Source organism: Bos mutus, chromosome 7 (genome assembly GCF_027580195.1).
Source record: "Bos mutus isolate GX-2022 chromosome 7, NWIPB_WYAK_1.1, whole genome shotgun sequence".
NCBI classification, from domain to species: domain Eukaryota; kingdom Metazoa; phylum Chordata; class Mammalia; order Artiodactyla; family Bovidae; genus Bos; species Bos mutus.
The window spans coordinates 1,661,560-1,677,915 of NC_091623.1; the positions used below are offsets into that span (position 1 = coordinate 1,661,560).

Consider the following 16,356-nt stretch of genomic DNA (forward strand, 5'->3'; position numbering starts at 1 on the left):
CAAATTAAAATAATGATCACAATGCTTGGAAAGTACTACAAAATCAGAGCATAGTCATTTTCATATGGTTGAAGATCCATATTGAGATGCTTGGGAGGTTATAAATTCCTAGGGCAGGAAAGAGCCCCTGGCAAACCACTCACTCTTTGATGGAGTCACTGAGTAAGTCAAGAATCACCTACACCTAGATTATTACTGTCCCATGAATGGTGATCATTAAAGATGGATGTATATTTGTAGGCTCCATCTGCAAGTGTTCACAAATCACTACCTTGTTACAGGGCTTTGCCTATATATATATATATATATATATATATATATTTGTGAATGTGTATGTACCTCCTTTCCCATTCTCAATACACAATAGGACGTCCGCACCATGGCCTGCCCATGAGGACAATGATGAAACTCTCCTGGGGCTGATGGGCCAGTGGGTGGAAGGCATTCCAACAGAAAGTGATGCCTCTTGGTAAACCCAACCCATCTTTCCCAGTTTCCAGAGTTCTGCAGACTGGAGCTGGCCCACCCAGACAGGCACCACAAAATTCTATACACTCTATTAGAAATTCAAGTGTAGACAGTATCCTTAAGTAGACCAAGCTATTAGATATTAATGCTCAGACAACACCTACCTCACTCCAGACCAGCATGGTACCGAATATGACCTGTAACCCATCAAAGAAATTGTCCCCTATGATGATCACAGTCGCACCTCCTGTCGTCCATCCTTCACTCGGGCTGATGGCTTTGATACAGGGAGTAGCTGCTTTTCAACACACATGAAAAAGAGAAGGAGTCTGCTGTTAGAACCAAACTTTAATGATGGGAGACTTGAGAAAAAGAAAAAAAAAAATCTTTTATCTTTTCACGAACAGAAAGTCCCTCAAGATCTCAGCCATTTCCTAGTATGTTAGGACCTGAAACTTCATGGTGCATTTTCAGTTTTTAAAAGCATTTATTTTCTTTGTTTCTATTAAGATACAGATATTTTTACCCAAATCTTTTCAAACTTGAAATCTTATGAAATAAAACATAGCAGCAAAAATTTTTTTATGAAATACTAAAGATTTTTTTTCATGGATGACATTTTGGAATATACTAGAAACCTTATAGAATTGCTTAATAATTAAATATATCTCCTGAAAAGAAAACTCATAGATTTTTAGATAAACATTCATGTCCAATATGAAGGGAAGAAAGAGAGAAGACTGGAACAGAGCACCATTCTTGTTCCATGCCTTCTGTCTGTACCACTACTGGAGCAATAGTCCTGAATAAAAACCATTACATCTTTTGCAATAAATGTCATGGATCCCATTTTATAGATGCAAAGTATGCAGGTCATTCAGGGTGAATTATGTAACCAAATGGCTGAGTCAGGGCGGAACCACAGAAAGTCCCATGACCTTTGCTTGGTTGTCATTCCCAGGCATAAAACCCAAGAACTGGCTTTTTCAAAACTTCCTATCTCCTTTCTTTCCATTATAAATGGCCCTTGGAGATGGGAAATAATTTGCAAATACTGTGATTCCAGACTGGAGGTGGTTTGTCCGATGAGCATGGCATGCTTTCAACAGAATTACTGGGCATAAAAGAAATCTCTCAGGGAGTACTTTCGTGCCACTGAGAATTGTTAGCTCCACAATGCCATGCTGCTGTTTCATGATCACTTTTATGAGCAAGAACTAAGCAAAATTCCAAAGCAAAGGAGATACTGTGTAAGGAGAGAAAATGAGACCCTCTTCTTTAATAAAAAAAGTGTATTAAGTACTCCAGACTGACTTTCCAAGTATTGAAACCAATGAGAGCACCAGTTAATTTTAACGGGAAAAAAAACTGGCAAAAAATTACTGGACTTTGTCAAATTTGGCAAAATGTCATGCTTCAACTTTTGCAAGAAGAAAAGAAAATACGAAGCCCAGCCCTAAGGGACCATGGCTCACGTGCCACCATACAAACAAGTAGAATGGGTTTGATTTTGAGTCAAATTAATCTTATAAAAATTGCACAGAGAAATTTGGAAATTTCCAAACTAAACATTTCATGTTGGCTGAACTCATAGCAGTGCATTTACAACTAACACTGGGCAGTCCAGATGCCTTTTCTCTCCTTCACTTTCTCCCAAAAACAAAATAATTAATCAAGGAAATGTAAATGATTCATGGCTTGAAAATTCTTGTTCAATTTTTAACACTCATAAAGGTTGTGGATCGATGTTCCACAGGCATAGGACTTTTTCATAAAATTTTCCTTTAAAAGTAACCATGTTTAAATGCATGACTGAGTACTCCCAAACCAATGGTAGAACATGATGTATGATCCCAAGCAATTTATAAGAGAAATAAACTACATTTAACAACTATATAAAATTCTTAAAATATAAACAGTTTGGACACATTCTAGTTAATGTCTCAAAATCTTAATTCTTCATTCCTAACTCAGTATAAGTACTTAGTTGCTAGAGTGGAATAGAAAAGGTATTACTATATCCTTTGATACTTCTGAGAAGAATAGAACATTGGTTTTACTGAACTGGTCCTGAAAGAGTCTCTCTGATGGCAAAGTGTGGAATCCAATGCTATCATTAAATGCTGACTCTGTGATTGCCCTCATTAACCAAAAAAAAATAATCTTGGTGCTTATTACCTGTATTAGTTTAAGGATTTCTTCTGAGTTTTTAAATTTTATTTTATTTTATTCACATAAGCATGTTCTTTTAGTTAAGTATGGGCACCTCCAGGCTTTCTCATCATTGCACAAAAGGTGGCATCTGGGCATGTTAGTGTATCTTTGAGAGTCTCTCTTACAGGCAAAGAAGTTATAATAGCATATGGCCAAGAACTGCAGATTTTAGACTTGCACCAGCTTTCTTTTTTCCATTTGCTATTGTAGGATACAGAAGGCATGTAATTACACATATGTATATGTATAGATATAAGTACATATATGTATACATCTATGTGATGTAAGTACACATATGTATAGATGGTATGCACATATGTTCCAACATTTCCTAAGGAATCTAACAATGTTTTCAACCATTCAGAAACAAAGTTACAGGTCAACTGCTAAGTCACTTCAGTCGTGTCTGACTCTGTGCGACCCCATAGACGGCAGCCCACCAGGCTCTGCCATCCCTGGGATTCTCCAGGCAAGAACACTGGAGTGGGTTGCCATTTCCTTCTCCAATGCATGAAGGTGAAAAGTGAAAGTCAAGTCGCTCAGTCTTGTCCAACTCTTCACGACACCATGGACTGCAGCCCACCAGGCTCCTCCGTCCATGGGATTTTCCAGGCGAGAGTACTGGAGTGGGGTGCCACTGCCTTCTCCGACAGGTCAACTAGTTGGAGCTAAATGAGCATCAAGTTAGTAGAGAAACACTGGTGAAGAAACAATATATGACACCATCTTCTTAGTTTTTTGGGAGAGAAAAAAAAGGCTTGGAAGAAGTACTAAAGGAAAAAAGAGGCATCCCTGGGTCCATCCTACCCTTGTGTTCAATATAATCCACTATCCCTGCTGAGGGACTAGGTGCTAATCTCAGAACAAGTCAGTTAGGCATCTCTTTATAAGCTGAGACCTCAAAGTTTTCCAGGTATATATGTCTCCTGTACACCTATGTCATAGCCGTCTTAAGAGGAGTTGTTTGGGAAGCTTCCCTACTCCCCTACTGGGAAGATTGGAAAATCTGTAAAAGGAATCCTGGGCTGACCCACTGAAAGCGTGTGCTAAGGAAGGGATGTTACTGGCATTTAGTAACCTGAAGTCAAGAATGCTAAGTATTCAGTAAGACATGAGACAGTCCCCCAAACAAAAAACCCTAAAATGTCAACAATGCAAGGTAGAAGACACTGTGACTAGCTAAATCGATCAGGCTCAAGAGCAGCTGTTAAGAACTCACAGATCCACACCAGCCAAGGCAAGAAACACAAGCGAACACAGCAGCCCAGGGTCTCAGAGCAAGCATGAGATGGCTAGCTGCTGACACCGAATTGGGGAGGCTCCAGCCATTGGTATCCCCACACAGATGCAGTCCCTGGTTGAGCTGGTCTTCTGATTTTTCAAAAGGAACCAGGAGCCCAGATTTTTACACGAAATTTCCCAGTCTTTAGTGAAGTGAAAGTGAAGACGCTCAGTCATGTCCAACTCTTTGCGACCCCATGGACTGTAGCCTACCAGGCTCCTCCCTCCATGGGATTCTCCAGGCAAGAGTACTGGAGTGGGTTGCCATTGCCTTCTCCAGGGGATCTTCCTGATCCAGGGATCGAACCCCGGTCTTCTGCATTCCAGGCAGATGCTTTAACCTCTGAACCACCAGGATGGCTCTCCCAGTCTTTAAATGCTGGCAACGAATTCATTTTTTTAATGTGTAGGCCAAACAAAATGTTTATGGATTTAAATTTAACTCATAGACTACCATCTTACCTTTACCCTAGTCACAAACTTGCCAGACCAAAAGCAGCCCAAGAAATACTTTCAATTGTGCCTAAAACTACAGGTACCCAAATGTTCACTGCAGTATTAATTGTGAAAAGCTTAAGTCTAACTGTCCCCCCAAATAAGGGAGTGATTAAATAAAGCATGATATATCCATATATAGGATATGTCAAGGGTCATTAGAACAGATGAAAATATTTCTATAAACTGACATGGAAAGATGTCAAAATATGTTAGTAAGTAAAAAAAAAATACACACAAAACAATTTGTAGCTTAATGAATAGTATGATTCTATTAATCATAAAATTATATATATATATATATGTATATGCCTATAGGCATGAACGTGTGTAGTTATGTGTGAACAGGTGTGATGGACCAAAGTCTGGAAGGATGTCCAACTATCCCCAGTGGGTCTATACGAAAAAGGAAGGTGACTAAAGAAGAGAGACTCTATTAAATTTTACTCTATAGGTAGCTGTATGGTTTGAATTTTTCAATGAGCAGCTTCTAAGGTAGTATGTTTTAATTTTTAAAAAGGTAACAGCAGAGCGTTTAATTGTGTGAAAGATAAAAGCTGTATGCTTTAGAATAAACTAATTTTTTTAAAGCCCAGATGTCGTGACTAACAGACCCTGAGCCTTCCCCCGCCCGTTCTTCTCTTTGAGAAAGCTCAGAGGACATCTGCAGCAGCCAGGGACTTATTTTTCTTTCACTCAGGATATCCAGAGAGATACAGAAGAATGACAGTTCATAATAATCGCAGTGGATGTATTCAGTGAAATCTGAAGGTGAAAAGTCTCATGAAAGAGTTCAACCCAACCCAGGAGTACAATAATCAACACAATTCTATCTCGAAGGAAATATTATGGAATAGAGGAGAGGGGTGGATTTGAATACAAAACCACTTTTACTGACCAAATCTTGATTTAATTAATAAAAGACTCTTCCTTCCTCACCAATAAATTTTCACACTCTGGGTATCCACAAGGACAGTAAGCCAATTCCTGCTTCTAAATCTCATTAAAAATGTAAGTCTGGGTTTTTTTTTCCCCCAAAACCTCTCCTCCCACCCCCAACAGCCACCCAAGTAAAGGAGATTTTCCTTCCTTCAAACTATGACAATAACATGATTACACTACCACAGTTTAGCATAATGGCTCTGAAATGCTCGTGGCACATTGCAGAGTTAAAGTGGAAATTATTAGGTAGCTCTTCTTTGTTATAATAATGATCACTCCACAAATAAAAGCTCTTCTCCCAAAGGTACTGCAAGGCACAAAATGCTAATTCTGAAGATTATGTGTGTGCTTTTATTAAATATTACTATGCCCTGCCTGTTTGAGGGCTTCTCTGCTCTGATTGTTTTATGAGTACCATGTTAATGTCATTCCCATCTTACTAGCAGCAGGCACACATTTTAGCGTTTGTATGAGAGTTGATCAAAGGCCACGTGCTGGGGGAATTGCTGAGAAAACACGGACAAGCGATAAAAATCTAACAGATTAATTGGTTTAAATTTCATTTCAGGGTGTTGAACTTTGGCTCGGGACTCTAATACTACACCGTGAGTCAGGGCCTAATTACCAGATTTCCAATTTGCTTCTGAACAATGGTTGTGGTGAGAAGGAAAAGAGAGGGAAGAATGAGAAGAAGAAGAAGAAAAAAAGAAAGAAATCATTCAGGCTCCAGTACATATTTAACAACTAATGTTCTGTGTACAGACAGTTGCACCAGGGGATATTTGCGCTCACCTGCTCTACTTGCAGAGTATTTATATTTCCTTTCAATAGCCACAGAAGGTAGAAGAAATCATGGATGGCCTCAGCAGTTTCAAATTTTCTGACTTACAGAATCAGTATTACAAGATTCTAATGCCTGCTTACCCACACTAGAAGTATCAGCCTCTTTATTAGCAGGTAAATTTATAAGCTGGATCGCCCCTCAGCCTCCAATAGAAATGATCTATTTCACTGATAGAAAGTCAGGGCCAGGAAAACCATGTTTACCTCAGGGTTTATGGGTGGCCTTGGGAATAAGGGTTAATTGAGCTCAGAGGTGCCTGCCCATTGAGGTGAATTAGTGGTGTGTACAGCTATCAACAGGGGCCTGGGGCTGCTCTTATTTTTGCCTCTGAAATCTCTTTGTATCGTGATCAATACCTCTCTTGTTTGGGGTAGCTGAACAGATGACCTGGGTGCAGCATTTACCACCGCTTCTCCCTAAAATGAGGCCTTTGCGACAGTTGATGTCCCATTATAATGAAGTCTCATTAGAGATGTGTTGTTTGGTTCTTTTCTCCATCCCTGTATTTAAATACCACTGGCAAACAACACTTAGTTGGTAAAAAGTACAAATCCAGAAAAGTTCTAAACTCATTTAAATCTCAAAATAAAATTCCACTGAAGGTTATTTTCCATTTCCTTTGTATATGCTATATTCAAAAATGAAAGCCCTCTTTTTCCAGCATTCTATTCTGTTATCTAGAACTCTCTACTACTGATGAACATTTCTACAGAGCAGATACCAATGCTTACAATGCAGGTGAAGATGCTGGCACCAGCCCTTAACGGCCTCTGAGTAAAGATAGAAAGATGCAATTATGTTAAGTTGATTTTAACATTCAGGTTATTATAGCATCTGAAAATGGGCCAGAGCTCCAGCTGTTCAAATTCCACATTTACCACTCAGTGTGACCTTGAAGCAGTCACTTACCCTCTCTGTTCTAATCCATTCTAAGCAGCAGTGGTAGCACCTCACAGACTCCTGGGAAAACACAGCAAGTGCCTGCTTGGGTTTGCTGTTTTACTGTGTTCCAGGCACATAGGATTCTAGTTGTTAATATATTAGTTACTGTCATAATCATAATAAACTAACGAGTTTATTTACTAGAATACATCATAGTCTCAGCATCACAGATCATATAACGTATTATAAAACTTTCCTAGGAACTTTCAACCCAGTGACTTGCTAACATAGCTAAGTTTACTGAGGAGGTGGATTTGGCATCAGTACTTCCAAACTAGAATGTTTATTCCTAAGGTTCTCATTTGCCTGGAATGAAGATTAATGGCAATCTTTTCAGAAATGAGGAATTAACTTTAATGTTATTATCCCAAATTCTTGAGACTTGGCAGAAAATGTTGCAAAACCCATGAGCTCAGCTCCTTTCTGCGGGACACTTGTGACCTCATAAAATCTCAGGCCTTTTTCTCCCTTGTATCTACTTGATTTTGGTGAGGTTATGCTTGGGCGCAAGACAGTTCCAGAGATGGGGACACAAGGTACCCCAACTTGGACTCAGTGAACAGATTATCTGCCCTTCCTGTTTAATCGGACTATTGTTTTGCTGAGTTTTCCTTTTAAGTGAAATGATGACTTTCCTGACGGCTCACAGCTCAGTAGAAGCAGCACCTGCATTCTTTGATCCTGACAACCGGTAGCTGCTAGCCAGGGAGGAAGGCAAATGGAGGGTTTGACCCGAATGGGAAGGCTGGCCCTGTGAATTTTCACCATGTACAGGAAGCGAATCTATTCTAAGTTCACACCCTCTCCAAGTGGAAGCCTGAGACACCAGTAGCAGTTATAATGCCTGACCTGAACCCTAGCACCAGGGGGTACAAACTTCACTTTCATAACCTCACCGCAGACTCCTAGTTAACTAATAAACAGATATACACATTTGATGTTCTCTCACTCAAGGTGGAACATTCTTTGTAACACTTATTAACTTGAGTAACCAAATTTATTTCTGCCTTTTATTTTCTTTAGCAATTGCTTTATGCATTTAAGGATTTTATTGTTTATTAGGGTTTTTATTTGGTTTGGTTTTGTTATTGGTCTGCATTTACTGCTCCATCCACTAGCATATCTAGATATTACTTGGCAAAGAATCATATACTATATATACAAAAGAGCCTCCCTCCTTCTGTCTCCCCACCCTCTACCATGTGTACTTGCGTGTGATTGTCATTTTGAAGAGAAATGTAACCTATGGTATAGATATTTCTCAACACCAGATGCAATTAAATTATTAAATATTAAATGAAGAGATCAAGTACTTCAAGTGTTTTTCATTCTTTATTCCAAAGTGACTTCTTTCGGCAAGAAAGCCCTTTGCTTTGACATTAATGGCTCTCCCAGAAAACAAGTAAAATTCATAGTCACTAGATGGAAACGTAGATCCGATACCCATCTGTATCAATGCACAGTTAACCCAGTGGGGTCATCTAGGGGTATCTAAACTTGGTGGAAGAGCTAAGTTCCAAACTATGCCCTATGCTAACTACAAAGCAAGCCCAAATTATATCCACTTCCTGTTTGTTTTGCAGATTTCTTATTCTATTCTGACTTAAAAAAAAAATTGCTCAACAATCAGTGGGCACAGATCTGAACAAAGGAAGGACAGAAATCCTGGTGGAACAATTGTAGTCCGAACATTCTAAGACAAGCACTTTTGGATTTCTGAGTTTGTCTATTTGTGATCCAGAACTCTCTGCAGGTTCACTACACAGGGTTATTTAACAATTGAGCAGTGAAAAATCTTGACATTTTGATGTACCTGTAACTTCTAAATTGCACTTGAAAGACTTGCTGAAGGCTTTTTGATTTAATGACACACAACACAGCATTGTTTCATAATATGCAAACATTGTTTGTTAAAAACACTTCGGAAGCTCAGAATTTTATAACTCAAAGAGGTTAGAATATACTGCTTCCCACCTCAAGTTTGATCTGCCAAATCCAAAACTAAAATTGATCTGCCAAATCCAAAATTAAAATGTACAAAATATTAATCCTAGAGGAGCTCATAGCAAATAATGCCATCAGTTTTTCTTTTTGTTGTTGTTGTTCTATGATTGTCAGCAACCCCTTTGCAACAGAGAAAAATAATCATGGAGGGTGAGAGAACCCTCAAAATAAATAATACATGGATCCAATTGTGATATATGTTGCAACAATAGTAAATTCACTTGCCTCTGATTATATAGTAAGCAAATAACTCTTTTCTTCCTGACAAGGAGAACTTTCATGCACAAAATTATTTTTAGCCCAATTCTCCTTATTATCCTACTACACGAAGTTCTAGATGTGAAAGTCATGGAAGAAAGGAAAATGAAAGTAACTTTCCAAAAATGGATACCCAATATTGTGAAAAGAGGAAACAATTTTCAGGTTAAAAAAAAAAATGTCACTGCTTCTTCATGGAATCCTCAAGTCTTTATTTGCAAGCAATCTCTCTAGGTCTGGAAAATCATAAAGTTAAATATGAGCAAGTCTAGTGGAAAATCTGTGACGCTAATCTTGGCTAGAGCCGTATTTTTAACAGGCCTTGAATGTGTGTGCCGGATTACCCAGATGGTCATACAGGAATCAGCCTGATAGGATTAAACCTTTATACTGAATTCTGCTCCATCTGTTCTCCAAGGTTTGCCTTTCCTTATCTGAATATGAATTTTTAGCCTCCTTGTGTCTGGGAGTCAAACTAAATTCAGCATTCAAAGCAGAGATGTGTGCAGATAATTTAACATTTCACTAGTTAATCTCAGTTGATATCAGCTTGGTCTTTTTCTAGTAAACATTTTTGTAAAGAATTTTCCTAAGAAGGAATTTAAAAGTATGGAGAATCCACATTCTTTGTTAGAGGGCTTTTCTCCTCCCACTGAATTCTAGGACTCACTCCATTCACTGTTCTAACAGGGGTTTACATTGACGTTTGCACATAAAGACAGAAAAGGAAGACCTGTGTCCTCTCTCTAGATCTGACTATAAGAAGAGATGACATATAATTCTGACTGGATGAATGATCCAAGGAGACTATATTCATGTATGTTTTGTTCTTTTTCTCCCTTTCAAGTATTAGTCGATACTTGATAAAATTATGTACAACAGCTGTCTCTATCATGTTTATTAGGTTTCCTGTTTTTATGGAGACTTTCTCAGGGTGGAGGTTATAATTCAGCTTCATCTTCAGTGAAACATGATGATGTTTGTTTTGCCCTCCTGTACCTCTATCCCTAGAAGCAGTTAAAGCAGTGAAGTTACTCATTTCTCAGCTGGAAAAGCTGGTTCCGGGCAAGCTGCAAGACAGAGACCAGTAAGTTGCCATTGGGCCAGAGCCTGGTGGATGGTTTGGGGGTTTCCGACGCTGTAACAAAGGACAGGGGAGGCCTATGACTGCTGGGCTCAGAGAAGCAAACCAAGATACAAACGAATAAATAAGTTGCATGAAAGAAGGATCTTCTGGAATTCTACTTTGTGTCTGGTTTATGGCCATGTGGTCATTAGATGTGTTGGATTTACACTTGTGATGGAACACAAGAGCCAGCAGCCTGTGGAACCCCAGGCCTAAGAAGAGAGGATCCCTCTAGCAGGGCTCCAGTGGTTGTCCACAGTCTCCTTGGTAACCCTAGTTTCTGGCTCTGCGCCATCACGAATGGCAGCAGCAAGCAGCTCATCAAAAATTTAGGATTTTCCACACATACGTCTAGTTATTATATTTACACAGTACCCTTAACTGAACAGTCAGGGGGCAGAAAGCAGCAAAACTTCCCATTCAAGCTTAAGTAGATTTATACTTATTGACATAAACATACATAAAACATCTCGTAGAACATATGTGTTGGGTTCCTTAAATTGACAAGAATTCTAGTCAGGTGATAAGGGGTGATCCCAATAGGTGATCCTAACTGATGAAATCCACTATAAGTAATCTCTTATAAAATAAATACACACACACACACACGCACACACACATACAGTCCCACCATTTATTCTCTACATTTTATCCTAAACAAGGACACTGCACCAGATGTTCGATTCTGTTACTTAAATCTGTTTTGCCCAGTATGGTAGCCATTGAAATTTAATTTTTAATTAATAAAAATTATCTTCTCTGTCATACCAGCCACATTGGCCAACAGCTCCATGTGACTAGTGATTATCACAGAGGACAATACAGAAATAGAACATTTCCACCATCACAGGAAGTTCTATGGGACTGTGCTAATCTATAGTTCAAGTATAAATAATGAGCCAGTCATTGACAGGGAATAGTCAGAGCTAATCATTTAGGGGGTGTCCTCCATATGCCAGGAATTGTGCTAGGAACAATTAATCTCTAATCCTTCCAACAGTGATCACAAAAGCCAATGTTCACAGGGCCAGGCAGGAAAGGAAATAAATAAAATGGGCTAGGGGCAACACAATGGGAGAGGTGGGGAGTGCGGGAAACTGTAGAGTATCTCCCTTCCCCAAAAGGGACACAACTTCTCAGTTTAACTTAATCATTGCCATTTGAGAATGTGGCAACACCACCTGCACGACCACCCCTTCTGTTTATTAAGAGAATGGGCACATCCAGATTTTCTGTAAAACATCTCCATTTTTAATTGTAAAGCAACATATACATAGTTTCTTAAAGCACCATGCAAACCAAATCTAAATATGATTTCAAGCTGGATTCAACCATGATCTGATCTGTCAGTATGCAACATCTATGAATCCTTGGAGGGCCAATCATCTTTTAGTCATTAATTTCTGAAACTGCATGTCTAACACTGCCACCGACTCATCAAACAATAAACACCAGGCACAAGCACTGTCAGTTCTGTCTCTGTTTGTTCAAGCTCTCTCCCAGAACAACACAGAAGTCCCCAACCACCCGCCTCTGCTGTGCAAAAGATTTTCTATAAGCAGTTTGGGAGACAAGCTCTGTGCTCCTGAAGGATTTCTACCATCATCACGCAAGACAGCATAGATAGTGACTTTTTAAGGAAACCATGTTTTGAATGTGAGCAGCATCTCAAAATCAACCTTGTCCAACCTTTAGCACCACACAACACTTGCTTTGTGCTTTTCAGAGTAGTACTGCTTACCTTTCTCTCCATGACCAAGGCTACTACTGCTAACATATTTCAGTGAACTTTTATTATTGAGAACCTTATCATTTTGAGCCAGTTTCCTCTCCTCCCTGACACATTCAGTGATGCTGCACTCCAGTGTTTGTTATAGCACAGATGTTTCCGTGGTGATGATCCATGATGTCACAAGCACTGGGATGTGTATCATCAAACTGATCCCAACAGAGGAGCAAAGGAGAGTGGGAACTCCACTTCCATTCAAACTCCATGTTGGATGACCCAGCTTCCTCAAAAATTACTCTTTGGGGTCTGGGTTGTTCTATCTGGGCTGCAGAGAGCAAATACTCACACTTGCTTGCTTGTGATTCATTTCTACTATCAGATTATTAATTAGGTGCTAAGTCCTGTCTACATACCAAATCCCAAATTAACCTTCCTCTGACGTCCACTTTCAAAATGATACTGCCCTACTCAGAACCTTTCTGTGGTTTCCCCTTAGTGATTGGGGATCCCTGCAGATCAAGTCCACCCTTATGAGCCTAGCTGATTCTCCCCTCCCAACCTCATCCCCCACTTCTCCCAAACTGGAGGGAGTGCTCAGCAGCATGTGCTCACTGGCTCTGGAATTCAGGATGCCTCAGCTCACATGCCAGCTGCTTCACTTACCAGCCTAGGCAACTTACTTTTCTTAAACCTACCACTCTAATTGCGGAAATCCAGGAACACTCACCTTGTGAGGTTTAAACGAGTTAAAGTGTACAGAGCTCAGCACAGACAGAATGAAGGGATGAGGAAGAGGAAGATAGAAGAAGAAAACAGAGATGATGATGGCTGGCTCTCCAAATCCATTGTCTCCAAAAATGCTTTGCTCCTTTCCACTAGGAAACCTCCTTTTTTCACTAGAAGGTTACACCACTCACTTCCACCCAAACAGTATTTTGCCAGAAGACTGGTCTTTTGTGGGAAGTTGTTTCTATCCCACTCTACAAACACTACCCCTTCAGTGAACTCCTTCACGTCTTTCCCATTCATTTGTCACTTACTGCACATTTTTCTTGAACTTTTACCTTTATAAACATACGGAGGTGTGTGTACAGCCGGGCATGTGTATATGTATGCAAATCAACCCAACTATCAACACATCCATTGAAGGAAGGGACTTCATTCATTCATAAACTGGATGGGTCAGTACTCTGTACTTAACCAGTACTTGACAATTAACTAGTAGTGTTATATTTTCAAGGGGTAGCCCATATATTATCTCAATTATTCTTAATATCAACCCCAAGTGGTGGGCAAGGAGATGTTATTTTAAATTCCACTTTACAAATGAGGTAACTGAAGCTTGGGAACTCATTTGAACTTGAAACTTTGAGAATCCACATTGGTCAATAAAGACAGATATTTAAAACACTCAAACTACCCTTCAATTTGGGTATATTTGAAATTTCTGCTCAGTTTGGCTAAAATACTCACTTCAATCATGTAAACATAGCCTAAGTCCCATAAAATCTTAGTTGTGAAATTCCTTATTCCCAAGACAGAGGGTGGGTATTTATTAACTTTACAGAATATTACTACTCTATTTCCAAGTAAAGTTATTTTTCCCTTAAGACTCAGCTCCACATATGAATTATAGTAAAATTTCTCTTTACCTTCTTCTGTTTCCAAGTTCAAAAAATGGCATCCTAATATAATACCACAGGTGCCAACTTAAACATAGGAACACTGGAAATACTGCCAGACTTCGAGGCTGAGAAGATCTTCTATTGTTGTAAGCTGGGCTGCTAAACACAGAGTCCAAACATTGCATATAAGCGATAGTACCACAAGAGCTTGCATTTTTGAAGTGTAGCACAGCTCCCCTTAACTTTCATTTTCAGCCTGGACATTATCCATTTCAATGGTGTTCATTATAGAATTTTGCATACACAACGATAAAAGTTTACAGATTAAATAGGTTACCCTAAAACGGTAACCTATTACCGTTAGATTCTCCAACTTTTTTTTTTGAGCAACAAGGACTGGATTCCACAGGCATTAGCTAACCAAACCAAGGAGAGTTTCTAGGATCTTGCCAAAGTTGAAAGGTAGAAGAATCTGAGGTTTGACTTTATAGATTTGTTGCACAAAATTGTTACTGGAAGAACACAGCTGGTTTGGTGATTCAGCCAGGAGATTTTAACAAAGAATAACCCAAACTCTGCTTTCCCGCTCTACTAAGAAATGACAAAAGAAATGCTGGGGCACATTCCCTCATCCACAGCCCCACACACAACATAGCCTAAAGCATCTGCCTCCAGCCCAGTAGGTGCTCAGTACCTGCTGCCCTCCCTACTGTGCGCAAAAGAGAAGTAGCCAAAGAATCATAAAGAATGAAAGTTCTCGATTTGTACTAACCACATTAATTTTAATCATCCTTCTCAGTAACAGCCAGAGTCTACTGCTATTTCTAGGCCTTCTGACATCTGTATATTGCTCTGCCCCAAAGCGGATGAAAGAAACTGATGTGTTGAGAAGAAGCCATAAGCCTGACACTGTCCCTGTCTCTGTTCCCCATATTCTCTGGCTACACATCACCCCCAGAACTATGGGGGGAAGAACGTGGGTTTGAACAATTGGTGTCCTGCTGATTGCAACTGTCAATTAAATAAACCAGCCACCCAGGAGCATATGTTCACACATAAAATATTAAATTCACAGATTGGGATAAAAATATATCAATACCTGGGTTCCGCTTTCATGCTTAGTGGTCAGATAAATATTCGGCCAATTCAGTTCTATTTCTGCGCCCTGTGGGCTCGACGGTGTTACTTTTGTGTTTCGCTTTTCTTTTCCTTCTCTGGTTACTGTCTGGTTTCCCATGTCGGTGCCTCCGTTATGACTGATCAGCAGCATACGTTTAAGCAGGATTTTAATTACTAGGTCATCTCCCAGCCAACTTGCCCAAGGCAGGCTGGCAGGAAAGTCCTACAATCCATGCCTTACACTTCTCATGCTCCTCTCCTGATAAATCTCTTATTTTCTGAGGACACTAGACTCAAGATGGCATCATATTCATCTGATAAGGATGATGATCACCTAATTTCTATAAAGTTTCATTTTTGTCCACTGAGTATTTCAAGTTGCAGAGCTGGCACACAGAGGTTGAGATGGGGTGCCCGATAGCGTGACGTGATACCAGGATTTTTTATCTTAACCCAGAAAAGCACCTTCCCATATATCACTGCACATGCCAACTAACGTACCCTGGGGATTTAGCACAGATCTGGCTTTTCAATTTGCCTTTGAGTAACGTCGTCAATTTGCTTCAATTGAAGCAGGAATTATATTACATGATCAAATGGCAGGAGAATTTCTCTCCACCTCTGAAGTCCAATGCAAGAGAATCAGCAATGACTAAAGAGCAGGAAAGAACAGTAGTGATGGCCGCCTATGTCAGCTGGTTGGAGGTCCAAGTGCTGCGGGCACAAAACCCCACTCTTTTTTTCTTTTTGGCTGCAACCAAATTTTTGAAAGATGGCTTCAGTGTTCCTCATTTACTAAGTGGAGAGAATAATAGTAGTGCCCTCCTATGGTGGTTAAGAGCGTTAAAAGAGATGATATAATGCGCTCAGTATTAAACCTGATGGGTAGTAAATGCTCAAAGGCTGCTATCAAAATAGCAAAACCACCATCACTCGAAACATTGCCCTGAAAGCTAGCATTTTACTGGGCAAAGAATTCCGTTAGCCTGTGATCACAAAAATACACTGGATCCACTTCTCCAGGTCAAAGAGAAAGCAATCTATGGAAAATTTTCAAACTTATTTTCTCAAAAATGGATCTCAGACCTAAGGCACTTTTCTGATTAGCTCTCCCCCAAGCTTCTAATATTTTGTTCCCATGTGAAACTTTGGACACACTTCCTCCTCTGCCTAAACTGCTCTTCCCTCCTTGCTTGACAAATGCTACTCCTTATTTTTAAGTGTCATTGATTCTTCAGATTTGGCTGTGTTCTCTTGTTTAAAGCTCCCTTAGCAATCTGTGTTCCTCCTTATAGTGCTGACCATCATT

At 39.7% G+C, this 16,356-nt stretch overlaps 1 protein-coding gene across 7 annotated transcripts in view; it reads right to left on the reverse strand.

Annotated features, from left to right (window-relative positions):
* The window catches only part of EBF1 (EBF transcription factor 1), a 409,074-nt gene that overhangs the window by 106,518 nt on the left and 286,200 nt on the right, over window positions 1-16,356 (reverse strand). For 4 of the 7 annotated variants that reach the window (XM_005897517.2, XM_005897516.2, XM_070373020.1 and 1 more), the window contains exon 9: window positions 633-763. In XM_005897517.2, coding sequence (XP_005897579.1) covers window positions 633-763 — 131 coding nt within the window. Of the gene's footprint in view, window positions 1-632; window positions 767-16,356 lie in introns of all 7 variants that reach the window. The other 3 variants (XM_070373017.1, XM_005897518.3, XM_070373018.1) reach the window with 1 other exon arrangement.